Source organism: Amblyomma mixtum, chromosome 10 (assembly GCF_055824585.1).
Source record: "Amblyomma mixtum isolate Tamu chromosome 10, ASM5582458v1, whole genome shotgun sequence".
Lineage (NCBI taxonomy): Eukaryota > Metazoa > Arthropoda > Arachnida > Ixodida > Ixodidae > Amblyomma > Amblyomma mixtum.
In genome coordinates this window covers 74,738,240-74,755,578 of record NC_143021.1, presented here as the reverse complement: position 1 = coordinate 74,755,578, position 17,339 = coordinate 74,738,240, and the positions used below count along the sequence as shown (strand labels likewise).

Below are 17,339 nucleotides of genomic sequence, written 5' to 3'. Positions count from 1 at the left end.
CCCTTCTGGCTGTAAAAACTTTAGAGCGGGCTACAGGCACATTCGCTCCGCATGATTTGTTTCTCAGCGGAGGAAGGATTTATTGCCAGGTGAATGGCGCGCAATATGAGCTCTTTATTTAATTATTTTTCTTGTCTTTTATTTGTAGTGTTTAACCCCAACTGTAGCATCTCCTTATGTAACGCCTTCGGGCCTCTAAGGATGAAATAAATTAAATGAAATCAGTTAATTGCCAAATGTGGCATGTGACAGTCATTAATTGAAACCAGTGCAAGCAGGTCTTTTATGGTGTGTGGTTTCAATAAATAAGCCCAATTTAGAGAGACCATGCAAATATTTTACAAGGTAACATGTAACAAATATAAAGGGAATTTCTCATGTGGTGGTTCAGAGTTCTTTTTAACTTCAATACAAAGACTGCTAAGGCCTCTGTAAAACTGTGCAGAAAGAATAAACTCTCGTGTGGTTCTCCTCTTGTCCTTAATCAGTTTTCCCAGTTTTCTTTCAAGATGCACACCCACCCTAGGCTGTGCAAATGCGTTACTTCAACTTATTTTATGTGTGGAACAATCTTCACTTCAGTGTATTAGTATGACTTCATAGTGCGGGCATGCAGTTTGTAGATGGCAGGAGGCTAGAAAGTGCTTACTTTGGGAAGGCCTCCTAAATCCGTCTTCCTTTGCTTTGACACCATTCTACAGTTCTTGATACTGCAGTGCTCTTTGTCAGTGTCTGCTGCAGCAGACTGGGCTGTATAAGAGACTCCATGGCCTTTCAGGTGCTGTATATATATATATAGAAGTTGTTTGGTACTGTAAAACACAAAAAGAAGTAGGGGGCACACCTTGTAGCTGCAGATTAGCCCTGATGTAGTGTGCTGCTTGGGATGCAACGCATTGAGGTTCTGTTATACCATATAGTTTTTATCGACCACACACAGCCTCACTGTGGCCGCATTTTAATCAGTTTCATTTTTCAAGAACTGTTCTGGAAATATTTTTGCATTTCTTAATGTTAGTGGGCATGGGAACAACGCTACAATGCAGCCGACCAATTTGTTCCGCTTCTGCCTGTTCCAGGTTAGTTACACATCTTCTAAGCGCTCCAGTAATGGATTCCTTGTTGTGTTCCCGTACCCACAATTGCTTTTGAATCATGTGCATGAGTGTTTCTGCGTAATGAAATTTCTGCTGTGTGGGGATGTCGAACTGAATCCTGGGCCGAACAAAACTGGTGCCGCGAAGAATGCCCAGTCGGTTCAAGACGCTCCGGACAGCGGAAGCGAAGCAGTTTTAGCATTGCTTCATGACCTTAGGGACCGTTCTGCTAAAATTGAGGAAGGACAGGAGCGTATATTCAGTTCCTTGCAAGACCTCACAGCCAATCAGAAAGAATTGAGCGGACAGATTGCAGAGCTTTCGATACGCCTTAATTCTGTTGAGGATAAACTAGAGCTTCTAGATGAAGTTCGTGAAGATTTGGCGACGGTGAAAGAAAATGCTGAAAGGGCACCGGACGAAAATGAGAAGTTAAAATCCGTTTAAACGATTTAGAGGATGGGTCTCGAAGGGAAAATCTGGTGTTTTTCAATGTTCCAGACGTATCGACTGAATCATGGGCTGAATCTGAGAAAAAGGTACGGGAAAATATTGAAGATGAAATGTCTGTAACCTTAGCTGAAATGGACATTGAGCGCGCCCATAGAATTGGTACGGCTGGACCAGAGAAAACGTGACCAATACTGGTCAAATTTTCGCATCATAAAATCAGAGAAAGAGTTTTCGGTGCAGAGACCAAATTGAAAGATTCAGACGTCTCAATTAGCGAAGATTTTTCTCAGGCCACCAGGCATGCGCGGAAGAAACTTGTTCAATTCGCAAAACAAACTGAGCCCGAAGAATCATTTAGCCTCCGCTACAACAAGCTTATTCTTAAGAAAAGATGTTACGTGTACTGCCCTATAGCTGATAGTGTCCGGGAAAACAATTCAACACGTGTTGTAACCAACTCGATCAAGCCCTTCAATCCCTTCTTCTCCAAGATAACTAGATAAAGATGAGCATCGACCTGCGCAAACACTTCAAAACATTTCTATCCTTTTCACTAATATACGCAGTGTTTTTTGTCATCGTGACAGCTTATCCTGCACCGCCAATACCATGGGGGCTGATACTATCGTACCAACAGAGACTTCGCTCAATGAATGCGTGCGCAATAGCGAAGTATTTTCCTCACAAAAGTGTTACCATATATTTCGTTGTGACCGCCCTTCTGGCCGCGGCGGCGGCAATTTAATCGCTGTATCTGAGGATATAGAATGCTTTGAAGTTAACCTTGATACTACTCTGGAGTTCATTTGTGTCCAGATCAAAATTAACAACAAAGCTCTCCTCTTTTGTGCATGTTACCGTCCACCATCTTCTGCCGTTGGCTTTTGTAATGACCTCCATGACATTCTTAACATAATTCAAACAAGGTTTCCTAATCGGCCTATTTTTCTTTTTGGTGACTTTAACTTTCCTGCCATTAACTGGTCAGACACTCATTTAGGCAACGATGGATCATCAGAATCAACAAGTTTTTCAGCACTTTGCTCCACCTTTTCATTAACACAGGTAGTCACACAAGCTACAAGGGTGACATCTACAAGCTCAAGCATATTAGACCTTTTGCTAACTAGTTCTCCAGACCTTGTTTCCGACATAAGCTACTTGCCAGGTTTAAGGCCCGTTCACACTTGCGAGTCGCAGAGGTCGCGCGACTGTTTTGGTCGAAAAGCGACAGTCGCAAACGGTCGCCCTGGTCGAAATGCGACAGTCGCAGGCCAGTCGCTCGCTGCTCGATTTTTCAGCTTCGCGACTGCGAGTCGCAAACCGCTGAACCAATCAGCGGCGCTTCGGAAGTTGACGAAAGCGTCACCTACATCCGGTTGTTCATTCCCGGCGGCAAGATCAAAATCGGCGTCACACCAGCGTGGTCACTCAAAAGATGGAGTACTCCGCAGAGCTGCTCATCAACGCTGTGCGCGAGTACAGATTTTTGTATGACAAACACCACCCCGAATTTAAAAACCGAACTAAAAAGGACTGCACATGGGAAGAAATTGGAAGACTATTCGGCTTAACCCGTAAGTATCCCGCGTTTGTTTTTTAGATGTGCTCAGTTCGTATTGTTGTAGCATGCATGACGAGGGCAGCATGTTTTTCCTCACAAGAGCGCGTGCTCATGTTTACACACGATGAAAACATATTCCGAACTTGATTTTTCCTTCTACCGCTTGGCGTTCGTCCCCGTTTCGCTCGAAATCGGAGAAGACTAGGGCCGAGACGTGTGTTTTTACGCTCGCGTAAAAGCGTGCATTGTGTGCACGTAGACACGTGCGTTGGCTACTGCGAGGACAGTGTACGCTCGGCCTCTTATCTTTTTTTCTCTCCCCGCGCCTTGTGAAACGCTTGCTCAGGTGCAAGTTATTATTGCTACGCACTTCCATGCTCACCCAACTGCGGTACTTCGACGACAGCACAAAATGTGCACATGCGGAACATGCACGTGCATCAGCATCTCCATGCAGCACAAAGTTCTAGAGATAAGCCACAGCAGTGATTACTTGAAAGAAGCAACACTTTGAGCTTTCAGGCACAGTCAGACAAAACAAGCTGAATGCACAGCGTTTTTTGAATGATGATTATTTTATTTGCCATATATATTCATGACAACGTTTTTATCTTCCAGGCACCCAGGCAGAGAAAAAATTTAAAAATTTGAAGGATATCTACATTAGGAAACGCCAGGAAATAAAAGAAAAGCAGAAGAGTGGAGCTGGGGCGGCAGATATCCCTACTGTGAAATGGCCGCATTTTGAATCCATGATGGAGCTCATGGAATCTTCACTGCAGCCTGCACTGTGAGTTTAATTTGCTGGTGTAATGAGAACTTTTGCAACACTTGATGTAGAAATACATGTGAAAAGGAGAACAGAGCCAGAGCAAGCATAATGTGACTTTTACAAGGCCAAAAATATGGTAGTTGAACAACACGGGCATCTCATAGAGCACTCCATTGAACAAACGCAGGCACCTCATAGCATGAAAGTGATTGTTGGGGTAGTCTAAGCAGAAAGGCTAGTTTAGTGTTATCAAACTATATGCTCAGTGCCTCTAGCAGTATTCTTGTTACATATCTACACTGCTAGCAACATTAAGCTGAACGCTAGGATTTCTTTTGCTAAGGCAGTCAATGTCCAAGTCACATGTTTACAAGTCACCCTCTCATCTGTGCCTCAGTGCATTGAGCAGTAGTACTGTTATCTCTGCGTGTAATCAAGCAGCTGTATTTGCTTTCATGAGAGTGGATCATGAAATGTTGAACTACATAATTTGTTTTTCCAGAGTCCTATGCAGTACAGAGGAAGATGGTACAAGGTGAGAAACAAATAGGCCACTAAAAAAACAACTAATCTTGCGCAAACAAATTTCACAAGCAACTGCACTTGGTTATTCAAAAAGTTCATTCTGGTGTAAAATATGTACGTTAATTTCTTTTCAGCTTTGTCCATGCTGCTGATGACGGTGGTGAAAGGTTAGTGACAAAAAGGAGGCTTTTTAGGTACAACCTAAGACCTATACAAGGCAACATGGAAATAAACATGATAAATGAACTGCCGATTGAGCAGCTGGCCAACTTAGGCCTGTGGAGATGGATCGTGGGCACCAGTCATCGTCAGGTCTCCACAAATATATTCGGCTGGACGTGCTCAGCCAGGCTTGGATGGAACAGCGCTGCGCCGGCCTTGCAGTTAAGCAGCCATGAAAATCCAGTCTGCGCGTGCTTGGCAGGCGTACTGGGACAGTCGTAGTCTTCGGCTGCCAGACCACGATGGCACGCTTCAGGGCCCCCCCTCTAGCGATGAAGCCACGAGCAAGGTGTGAATGGCGAAAAGCGGATAGGCTTGGCGCAAATCGTACGCGACGAGGACTGGCACGGTCGGGAGGGAATGCAGCGGCACAGTTAGCGATGACGTCGGTGTCAAGATGAGCAGGTTTAACGCGGTCAACTGAGATTGTGTCCTGCAGGCCGTTGATGAGCAGGAGAAAGTGCTTAGGAGCACGCCGGAGCACTTGGTACGGACCATCGTATGGTGGCCGTAAGGGCGGGCGTACGGCGTCGTGGCGAACAAAGACGTGAATGCACCGCTGAAGGTCGGAGGGGACGTGGACACGACGGGAATACTGGCGTTGACGTGGTGGAACTACACTGCTCATAGCGCTACGTAGGCGGTAGGCGTAATCTGAGACGTCAGCAGGCGTGGGTGGTGAGGGCTCGAAGAATTCGCCAGGGACACAGAGAGTAGTGCCAAACGTTAGCTCTGCTGCACAGGTAGAAGAGTCACTGCGAAGTGCAGTGCGGAGACCAAGCAGGGCGAAGGGTAGGCGCTCAATCCATGGCGAAGGAAAAGCGGACGTCAGGTCTCCACAAATATATTCGGCTGGACGCGCTCAGCCAGGCTTGGATGGAACAGCGCTGCGCCGGCCTTGCAGTTAAGCAGCCATGAAAATCCAGTCTGCGCGTGCTTGGCAGGCGTACTGGGACAGTCGTAGTCTTCGGCTGCCGGACCACGATGGCACGCTACAGGCCCAAAAGTACAGCAGGAGCAGAGCTTTGAAAGCAGTCTTTTTTTAAAGCGGTCTTGTTTAAACTGTTGCCATCAGCGAAAACAAAGAACATATTCATGGTGCCTTTGCACAGTCTGTTATCATGCTGCTGCATATTTATCCTTGATCTCTGGCATTGCAGCTCCACGCAGGCAACGCAGGAGGGGCATGTGGAGCTACTGCCTCAGGCCACTGGCAGCGATGCCGAAGGAGAAACCTGGGAGCAAGAGTAAGTAAAATTTGCAATACCCTGGTAGATTTTCACATTCTTGTCGTCCACCTACTTTGCACTAGGTTGTGTTCTGCTATAAATTGCACGTGCAAGAAAAGTGCCCTAATGATACTCGTCTTGCAGATGCAGTCCTGACGTGCATGAGCAGGATGCTGCTGAGCCGACACCTGCAAAACGGTACGTGGGCAGAGTTTCTGGCAAAACAATTACTTTGCTAAACAGGCGGACCAAGACAAGTTCTTTCGTCCAATGAAGAAAACTTTGTATTGCATTATAGGCCACGCACGTCGCAGAAGAGAACAACAGAAAATTCTGGGTGAGTTTTGCAATCTGATCATTACTGAGAGTGTACATGTTTGTGTTCCCAAAGTTGAAGGCATTTGCAGTAAGGTTAACTGTGAGACTGCGGTTTGTCTGTTGCTCTCCCTTGTCCAATCTCTTTTGCCCATGATTTCCTTCCATGACGGTTGGTGAACTGACTAACCAGTTTGCACTACACTAAATTGCTTGGTCTGCAGGAATGCTGGCGATGACGTCATGAGGGCTTGTGTGAGCCATTTGGCTCAGATTAGGGAAGAGCGGCAACAGCGGCAACAGCAGAGGGATCCCATCGGACTTTTTTGTATGCTGTTGGACGCCCGCATGAGACTCATGCCACAACACCTGGCTGAAGACCTCATGCACAACATTGAAGTCATGACGTATAGCCTGCAGGTGCAGGGCAGGATTGAATAATTAACATACAGACTGTTCCGAAATTAAAGGCGCGCTGTAGAACGCTGCTCACAGCTAAACCAGTGAATTGGTTGAGCTCAAATTTCGTGCAGAAATGGCATTTGGTCGGCAGAATTGCTTTCTACCACATTTCTTTGAGGTACTTGCCTTAATCAATAAGAAGAAGTCGGATATTCCCATAGTTTGCAGCAACGATGAAATGAAATGGGCCAGTTTCTCTGCGATTGTATTGGTGGTGTCGTCTCGTTGTTGGCCATGGAGATTCGGCAAAGGAGGTGGGGCAGAGTTTTGTGGGAGGTTTTGAAGGTGCTCTACCCTAAGAAAGTTCAAACTTGGTGCAGTTTTGGCCAAACTAAGCCTTTTGTGGTCATTGATAAAGCAGTTGCTGAAAAGTCTTCAAACCTCCCACAAAAGAACCCCCTCATTTGCCTAATCTCCATGGTTGACCAACGAGATGGCACCACCAGTGCAATCACCGAGAGAGCGACCCATTTCGTTTCGCCGTTGCTGCAAACTATGGGAATATCCGACTTCTTCTTATTGATTCAGGCAAGTACCCCAAAGAAATGTGGTAGAAAGCAATTCTGCCGACCAAATGCCATGTATTTGCGATAATTGAGCTTGAACAATTCACTGGTTTAGCTATGAGGTGCATTCTATGGAGCACGTTTAATTGCGGAACACGCTGTAGTGTTGATGTGCTTTTATTTTTCATTAACTGCAAATGTTTTATACAAATGAATGTGCAATTGCAACTCAGTCATTTTTTAGGTTCCTTTTTTAAGCGCTACAATGTAATTTATAGTACTCAAGTTAACATATGCTAATCCAGATTTTATTGTATTGAACCGCAGAAGTTCCCATTTTTAGCCCTGTTTTACGTGACATGACTGAACTGTGATATTTTTTGTGCTTTTATTTTTCATTAACTGCAAATGTTTTATACAAATGAATGTGCAATTGCGACTTAGTCATTTTTTATGTTCCTTTTTTAAGCGCTACAATGTAATTTATAGTACTCAAGTTAACATATGCTAATCCAGATTTTATTGTATTGAACCGCAGAAGTTCCCATTTTTAGCGCTGTTTTACGTGACATGACTAAACTGTGATATTTTTTGATCCCAGTCCCTCATAGCCCGAGTCGCTTTAGGAAGTTTAAACCCATAAGCCCTCACCCAGCCACACTTTGTGTAAGGTTGGCTGTAGAATTGTAATATCACAGTCGAGTTTTCTGGGGCTTGACGTCCCAAAGCAACTCTATAAGGGACGTCATAGTGGAGGCAGGGATTGAACCTGCATCTTTTAGGTCAACAGTCTGGCACCGTAACCACCGAGCCACTGCGGCGACGTGACTGCCCTTAAAAGTACAAGTTAATATCGATGTGCCTAGTATTTATGTTCCTGTTTATTTTTTGTGATCAATGTGATTATGTGATATTTTTAAAATAAGGAACCGATAAAAATTACCAATGGCTTTTTACTTACAAACACTTGTGCAATCTTCATCTTCAACTACTCACTGCTAATGTTACTTGCACTTAATTTATGAATGACCTCACTTCATGCATTGTTCTTATGAAAGAAGCTCATATTTTCCCTCTTCATGTAAAAGTACCATCTGTTGCAAAAGTTTACAGTGTGCTATACCCTTAGAAGCAAAGGCATGGAGGACTGTCAACTTTTGCTACAGACAGTACATATTTTTATCAAGCAAAACATCATCTTGCAAGCACTTATTGTATAAAATAAAATGCACCATTGTGTAACCCACCTCTGGTTACTCGTGATTTCCGGTCACCATTCCATGTTGCCACGGTACTGCACCTGCCGTGACGAAGTGGTGCGTGAGCTTTTCACGTACTTGCTTGGCATGCCTGGGAAGAAATTGCACTCAAGTTATATTTCATTATCTTGATAAGCCAACTCCAGTGCTGCATGTCACACAGTGCCGAAATGCTCCGAGCCTCTGATGTGTACCATTATAAACGAGGACTTCTGAAACTGGGTTCTACAGAACCCTCTAGTTTATTGGGTTACTTTTTTCCTTTGAGATTTTCTGTACATAAGAAATCAAAACAAATTACATGAGGTTTAGTAAGTTGAACAAGTATGATTGACAATGCCGGACACCTAATGTATGCGCCTGTTTTGGTGGCACATGTAGTGCAATGATTGGAACAAACAGCTGTATAACAAACCACATACCGTGTTGCGTTGCAGCCTGTGAGCCTTTGAGCCCTCAAGGCCGAGCTGGAGTCGTCACTCCTCCAGCTTCCAGGACAGAGGCGGCCCTCCCAATCTTCAGCGTCGGCAGAGCCTGGCGGGCAGTACATGGAGGAGGATTCTGCGGACTCTTTAAGGAGATAGTTGTGCAGCACTATGCATGCACCAACATATCTATTGATGTTAACTGTTTTTGCCTTAAAGGGTCGCCGCAGAATCCTCCACCTCTGTGCCAGGATGCCAAACGCATTTTCGATGATGCGGCGTGCCCGGCTCAGCCGATAATTAAAAATCCGGCGCTCGTAGTTTGACTGCACCGCAGTTTCATGCAGGGCTGAAGACAAGAACATGAGTGATGAAGTATAGAGAACATTTGCATGCACTTCTCAGTCGCAAGCAATGCACTGTGAGACCAAACAGTCTACTTGTTTGCATGGGAAGCATGACCTTGGAGCCTTCAGTGAAGCTGAAAAGTTTCAAGCATGAAGAATACTTAAGGCTCATGCTGCTGCCAAGTGTAGAAAAGTTACTGCATGTGTATTGTTTTTTCTAGTACTCCTGCCAATGCACACCTAGAGCGGCATTTCTGTAATGTGATTTCGATACACTTGTTAACAGCAAGGTCACCGGTTTACAGGAATGAACCACAAACGTCCTAGTTAGATGAAAAAGTGACACTGCAAAGGCTGGGCTGACAAATTTGTGGCATGCAACACAAAACTCTTAGAATGCTTTACATGGCCTGTGTTACAGCTTTCTTGAAATGGTAAAATATGACAAACATTGATGAAACTAGGCATGCAATATTTGGAGAGGAAAAAAATATTGAAAATTCAGATTATGACAGATGCACACTTCACTGCTTGATCATGCCAGTGACATAGCTCTTTACGTTTTAAGTGCATTGAAACTTCAGATGTGGTCCTCTACCTCGTCTTGGAAAAGGCCGCATCATGTAGTCCTTCAGCGGGAAGGCCTCGTCCCCCACGAAGAAATAGGGCAGCGGCCCCTCACCACCTAGAGGCCTTGCAGTGGGAAAGCCCCACTCGCCACCAGCAATCTTTTTTTGGAGCGTCGACGAGGCGAAAATTCCGCCATCAGAGTCGCTTCCAAAATGCCCCATTTCAACGTAGAGGAACCTGTATGGAAGATAGTTTGAAATTCAGTGCAGATTGAGTAGCAATGAATGTGTTTCTGACAACTGCTCTTTTGATTTGTACCTGTAAGTTATGTTTTAAAGGTCACTACATGTTGCAGTTGCTGAGAATGTGCAGTTTGAAGGTTTGAAGGTTTGAAGGTTTATTTCCGCAACTAGGTGTTGCGAGGACAGCCAGGGAAAAAGCTGTATAGACAGCTTGAGAGGTCCTGGCTTCCTCTTACAGTGTTGCCATTGACGGCGGCGGAATAGGACATCAAACAAATAGTAAGAAAAAACTCGTATGTTCTGTGCATAGAATGACACATGTACGTTCAGTAAGCAGTACATTCTGCTTGTAAAAGAAAAAAGAACTATATTAGGTCAAAGAGACTATAAAGGCAAACACAGGGAGGAGAAAATAAAGGACAGCAGAACTGACAGGTGCACTCAAAATGGTAATAGCAAGAAAAAAAAGAACTACATGAATATTTGGGGCAATTCTTTCAGAGAAATATTGGAGACATCAAGATTCTTGTGGCAGTGCAACTGGTTCAGTAGTGTCGGTAAGGTATGCTGCAACATTTGTTTGCCATAGTTTGTACGGCATTTCTTAACATTCCAAGGCTCTGCTGCGCGGGTATCATACACAGTTCTGCTTTGCTCTAACCTAGCAAGTGTAAGTAAGAAGTCATCATTTTTGATTATGGCTCAATGATTTTATACATGGATTGAAACCCAAAGGGCTTAAACGAAATGTTGCCCTCTGCATGGCATTGAGATTGACAGTGTGTCTTATTTATTCATCGCTGCCTGATAGTCAGCAGTCATGCAAACCTGTGGTCGGCCTCATTATTAAGAAGGTGTCTGCAAACTGAACATGCCAAGATTGTCATAATAGAGAGCCTTACCTGTAGTGTGCATCACAAACAGCAAGCAACGACTTGCTGAATGACCCTTTGTAATTTCGATCTGCACTCCCAGAGTTGGCAGGGCATTCGACCAAGACATGCTTGCCGTCAATGGCCCCAACGCAGTGTGGCATTTGCCACTTTTCTTCAAAGTCAGCTGCGATCTGCAGAATAAAGTTTAACGGATATACTTCCATTCATCAAAATGAATTGCGTTGGTCACTCATTAGTTGTTCCTGTGAAGTATTCCGGAACACCATGTGCAGTAACAACCTTTGCCTGCAGAGCACAGCAACAATAACATAATTAATATAATGAAGCTTACTTTTAGCCACTCGTCTGCCACCTGTGGATGCCTTAGGTAAAGTGGCTTCAGCACATCCCACAGTGCCTGGCAGACTGTTGCCACGAGGCAGCACGCAGTAGACCTTCCTATCAAAAAGTTGTAGGAAAGCTCCCTGAGGCTTTGACCCGTGGCCAGGAACCTGCCAAAGCAATGACATAGAAAGGTTGAACAGCATAGATACTCACTTCACTGGGAAATTGATTTACACACCACAGATGAACTGTTTATACTTGACTATTTATAATGAAAACAGTGCTCACTACTATGCAGCATGAACTCATGAAACAGATCAATTCAGCAAGCATTGTGTTATGACATCGGAACTACAATTGTTATACGCTATACATGAGAAAAAATGTTACCATTTTTCTGACAACGCGGGTTACCTAATTGTCATGGCCAAACGGTCAGCCGCTGAAATGGCACTCCTGAACCTGGTGTCCCGCACAGTTATAGAACTTCGCACCAGATCCAGGAGTGTGTCGAAAGTCCGAGGCGGCATCCGGAGAAAGCTGGAATGCGTAAAGGAGAAAAAAGGATTGAACAAGGAAGGTTGCAAAGTTGTGCTTTGCGCCATAAAGACAGAAATGAAAACTTACTCTCGGTAGTATTCTTCATCGTGCGCCCGCAGCTGCAGTAGCAGGCGGCTTGCATGTCCGGCGACATCCCGCGATCGGAGGCATGGTCGAACCCACCAGCGACGCCGTCGCCGCTCTTTCTGTGCCGTACGCGCGCGCGCAGCAAAAGCTTGCGCGGCCGCAGTGCACATCAGAACAGCGACGACGTCTTCCTCCTCGCTGAGGTCGCCGTAAAACATTCTTGTGTTGAGCCGAGGAGCGATGCAACAAAATGTCTCGGGACAAGCGCGAGCAGTGACTGGCGCGAACCGCAGCAGACGGAAAAAGGGCGCGTACGACCGCATTCCTGATGGTTCTCGTTTGGGACGAGAACAGAACGAGAACAGAACGAGAAGGCGACTCGCGTAGTCGCCTTGCTAGTGTGAACATCGGTAGTGGCGAGCTGCTCCCAGGTCGCATGCGACTGCGAGTCGCACGCCCTTTGCGACTCGCAAGTGTGAATGAGCCCTTAAGCGATCATTGCATACTCCTTATTGAATTAAAGGGGTTGTGAAAAGAAAATGAAGCTGCCCGGTTTTAATTTTTACTGCTTCCATAAACATTAGACATGCTGATTCCGAAATATTTCGACTCAATATTGAGTCTGCATTTAATAAAGCCCGTTCGAAATCGCTGCCTTTTTGTGCTCATGAAACGACCATGCGCCGCCGTCGGCTGGCACACGCACTACTCGGCTACGTCACTTTAAGATCTTCAGAAACGTACAGATATCTTCAACTTTCGTTTGCCCTAAAATAATAGCTTTATGAGAAATTCAGAAAGTGAAACAAAGTTTTCCAATTATTTGCACGCGTAATTGCACTCTGTTAAAGTGCAGCGCGTGGTCATACATCAATCACTGACCTGGGACAAGTTTCGGTTTCGGTTCTTCTTCTCCATCCTCCTTGGCTTCAGTATCGGCGGCTCGACATAGCCTTGCTTACGTGAACTTATCTAGGTGGTGTTCCTTGACAGCGGTGGTTTGAGTCAGAGAATCGAGCTGAGCAAGGCCAGCCCATCTCGACGACTCTCTGTTTACATGAACTCGATACGAACGAGTAAGCTATCGCGGCGCGCATCGGCTCCACGCTTCTGTTCTTTGCTGCAGAAAAATATATTCCAGAAGCGTGAAGAGGGTTAGGCATAATTTACAGCTGGGGCTGCGAGTCAACCCACCCCTTGTGATAGAGATGAAGACTCGAGTCCACGACCGGGTTCGGAGGTTCACGGTCGGGGTTCCCGCAGGCAGAGGTGTCGCGGGCTCTCGGCATGACTGCTACTTGCCGGGCGCGCGACGTGCCGTTGCGAGCGGCGTAACAACAACTGACAGCAGCTCGCCGCCTGCGCACAACCGATGTCAATGACAGGCCGCATGCGGCGCGTCGCACTGACAAGGAGCAGAATGCGAGCGCGCAGAGCGCCAGCGTCATAATGACGTGGGCGCGCGTTTCTCGGGGCCGGCCTGTCAGCCTGGATGTCGGCCGCCGGCGTCAGAAAAACACGCTAGTATTATTTGTTCACGCTCATAACAAGCACTGGAATAGATGAATGCCAAAAATGAATCATTTTTGAGGATCATTGGCTGATGCCGAGTTGCGGGCAGTATTTAATTCGGCGATACAAGCAAATTTCATCCCATATATGACCGCTTTATTTACTGCCTGGTCGCCGCTCGCATAGCTGGCATTTGCTAGCTCCGCTGGCGTCGCGGAAATCGAGCATATCTTTATTTTACTATGGGACAGGTTCACAGTTAAAGGGGTGACGAGAGTAGTACCTTTTACAGCGCTGACCCTGCAGTTCCGAAGCTCCCTCAGCTGCGGTATCGAGTATCGATGCAAAACCAGGTAGGCTTACCCAGAGCCGCCGGCAAGGCTCGCATTTCATCGCCCGGCGCGTCCGCAGGCGGCGTCGTTGCCGAAAGCTCGGCATGCTGCCACTGCTCGAATATAACAGGCAGCCTTTCTGATAGCATGGCTGTTTTGTCTTTTCTGGTGCGAATGTGAAATACAGCGAGTCTGCAGGCCGGCCGGCAAACCTGGATCCCGTCCGCTGGCGTACATATAAAAATGAGCTAAAGATTTGTCTTCACGTAAATAATAAACTGTGGGAGCAAGAAGTGTGGAAAATAGATCCTTTTTGAGGATCGTTGTACAATGCCGAGTTGCTGGTAGAAGCAGCAACTGTCCCAAGCAACCACCGATATCCTTCGGACGGCCGACAGAGGTCTGTTTCGGATGTTCTGTACGTCCGCTGAACATCCGCAAACAGCCGGTAGACGTCCGTCGGCCGTCCGAAAGGTGGCCAAAGGTGTACACGGTTCGCCCGCCGACGGACGTCCAGTTGAGTACGTCCATTGGCGGATCTTTCTCGAATATTCGCATATATGGCGCATGCGTGCTTTTTTCACTCCGCGCGATGCAATAAAACAAAAAACAATTTGATGCATAGCACGCATATTTTATTGTGGTTGATGGTACATCAGCAGAGCAATGGCTTATATTCGGAAAATTTCTTAAATGTGACTCTTCAAATGTGGCAAGCTTGGGACACACATCCGTGATCTTCCCACCCACAGGATTTCTGAAATAAAAAGAACGCGGCAAACATCAGTCATGTGAAACAAATGGCACAATGCAGCAGCCCAAGTAAAAATATTGGAACCAATTAATTGAAGTGTTTAATGCTGCAAGTATAACAGACAATGCACTTTAACAAACCCCTCAATAATTATAAGGCAATAACAGCTCTCACTTTTCCACACCATATATGACAATGTGTCTGTTCTTTATTTATTCTCATGGGCCTTAGGGCACTAACCTGCGCAGCACTGTACGCGACTGTGCACAGAAAGCCGCAAAGCTTCCGTTGCGAACCACTGTGAACTACACGTGCTTCCTATGGTCTGCCTTTCGCGCGTTGTCACTCTTTATATAGGCACAGTGAACCTAGCGATGCCTTAAATTAACAAGATGCGAAAATACTCCGTCCCGCAACTTTGAAGAGGAGTGGAATTAGCCGCGCGAGTTGAGGGCTCCTGCAGCTGTGTGATGTAGGCTCCCGAAAGTGTGAGAACAGCACACACTTGTGGAAGCCATCTCCTCGCGCTTACTGCTCCCACTGTCCTGAGAACGAATGTTATATGAGCATGCTGCATTGTCCTAGAAGCAAGTTCCAAGAAGTGTACTGGATACATACCTTCGTAGGCAATCGCATGTGCACTAAGCCTTCTTCAAACCAAGGTCGACGCAGTACGGTATTCCGGTGTTCTAGAAGAGCTTCAGGCGCTTCCCGTATCTTTCGAATTGCTTAAGTTACATACTACTTTCGTCTACAGACTGAACAAAGCCACACATTATAATAACAGAGCTATAAAGCTCTGCGCGACAACACTACGCGACAAATCAACAACAGCGCTACGGAGCCGTACTGATGGATTGGATTGGACTGACCGCGAACTGACATCTATGATGATGGTGATAGCAGAATTCACGGGAGTTTTGATACGAATGGTTTCAATGGCAAGGTTAGCTAGCAAAACGGTGGACATGTCACACAACTACACTAATTTGGAGAAGTTTTATAAATATAAATCTAGTCATTGAGCGCTTGCAAAATTCTGCAACATTTGCTTCTCCTCTTAGATAAATTTAGCTCGTTGGCGGCTCTTGCACTGCAGGAAGGAGTGGAATCGCACCAATTTACAAACATCTTCGCGTCAAACCCTCCAACCGATTCAACTAAAACAGTATACATACACGAAAGACGCGAATTTTTCTGGGAAAATACTCGAATGTCCTGGGAAAATACTCGGCCTTACATCCTTCGGACGTACACCTCGTCTCTCATGCGGATATACAAAAGTGGACACTGTCCGTACGTCCGGCGGATGTACGAATACGGATATCCGAAATCGGATTGTGTTCGTACGTCCGATGGACGTCCGATCTCGGCAAAGGACGTTCGGATCTAGCTAGTATGTCCGACGGATATCTGTGGTTGCTTGGGGTAATACGAGCAAATTTCTTGCCACAATTAACCGCCGCTCAGCTGCCGCTGCCCGGCCGTTGCGGTCCGGCTTGCGCGCCTGGCGTCCGCTATATAGCTCCGCTGCCGAGCGCACCGCAACAATGACCATATTTTTTTGTTGTGAGACGATGCTGTTGACAGTAAAACGATGCCAAAAGCAGGCATTTTATTATAACCCAGGCTACCTCCGAAACGCTGTCCACCGCGGCTTCGGTGCGAAACAGGCCTAGCGACGACCAGGGCAGCCAGAGAGCAGTGCAGTTCGTCGCCCGGCGCGCCCGCGCCCAGCGCCGTTGCCGAAAGCGCGCTACGTGGGCAGGCATGCTTTGTCGCCGCCCGAGTACAGCCGGCAGTCTTTCTGATAACATCGCTATTTTGTCTTTTCTGGTGCGAACTTCAGTAGCCAAGCAGCGCGCAGGCGCTGGTGTGCGGTGGCAAAGTGTTACACCGGTTGTGGGCCGGGCATGAGCCTAGCGGCGCAAAGATGCTTGCCGCTCCGTGTCCATGCTTGCAGTAGGCGGCAGTTCGCAAGCGGCGACTGGTGCGGCGCGCCGGCCAAGTTTTCGCACATGTGTCAGCTTGACAGCTAGCAGACTCCATTCTGAGCAGACGACGGTGCCACATTCGAGTCAATATGCGTGCTGTAACCTCGATCAACTATGGCTAAACAGGCCTCGCTAAGCCGCCATGTTGTGTTGACGACAGAAGCCTCTGATTGGCTTCTTAAAATGACGTTTCTTGTGAGTTGAGAGGGACGCGCGCTGGGAAACCGAAATTTAGTTTTTTTCGCTATTCAATGAACCCAGACGATGAAACGAACCAAGGTATACTACAGAATGAAGGGTCAGAATTCGAAATGTACACGTCGTTCAAAATGTTCGGAAAACATTTCACGACCCCTTTAAGCTTACCGTCTAACAAATCGCGAAATAAAACTAAAACCGCTTACGATTATGCTAAGGCAAATTTTACGTCAATTAATGATGGCCTTAAACTATTTTTGGATGACTTTCTCATAAAGTCTGACCAAAGGTCTGTTAATGAAAACTGGTGCTTATTTAAGAACAAACTACATGAGCTAACTGAATTGCATGTTCCTCGGAGAATCATCACTACTAATGGCAGGTCACCATGGTTCACCCGGTCATTAAAACGCCTTGGTAACAAAAAAAGACGGTTATATTCTAAGGCAAAGTCATCGGGAAAACCTGAACATTGGACAGCACTCAGAGGTGTGGTTGAGGAGTACAAAAATGCGTTAAAAATAGCCAAGGAGCGATATTTTAACGTTACTCTGCCATCACTTTTACTAACTGATCTGAAAAAGTTCTGGAACGTTGTCAACGGTTCAGACCAGCCATCAGTATCTCTTCTCGATGCACAATCAAATCCCATCCCTATTAGTGACAGTGCTAAGGTGCTTAATGAAACTTTTGCTAAGGCATTTTATCTCTCCT

General features: G+C 46.2%; 1 protein-coding gene and 1 pseudogene across 1 annotated transcript; both read left to right on the top strand.

The window, feature by feature from the left end:
- Positions 1-2,159: 2,159 nt before the first annotated feature.
- Positions 2,160-17,144, top strand: LOC149326150 (uncharacterized; annotated as a pseudogene).
- On the top strand, positions 2,894-6,667 carry LOC149326151 (uncharacterized). The gene is made up of 8 exons (XM_089563384.1): positions 2,894-3,127; positions 3,733-3,904; positions 4,389-4,421; positions 4,546-4,702; positions 5,666-5,880; positions 6,007-6,060; positions 6,161-6,199; positions 6,402-6,667. The coding sequence occupies exons 1-8, from the start codon at positions 2,989-2,991 to the stop codon at positions 6,616-6,618; spliced, it is 1,026 nt and encodes a 341-aa protein (XP_089419510.1). The 5' UTR covers positions 2,894-2,988; the 3' UTR covers positions 6,619-6,667.
- Positions 17,145-17,339: the final 195 nt, after the last annotated feature.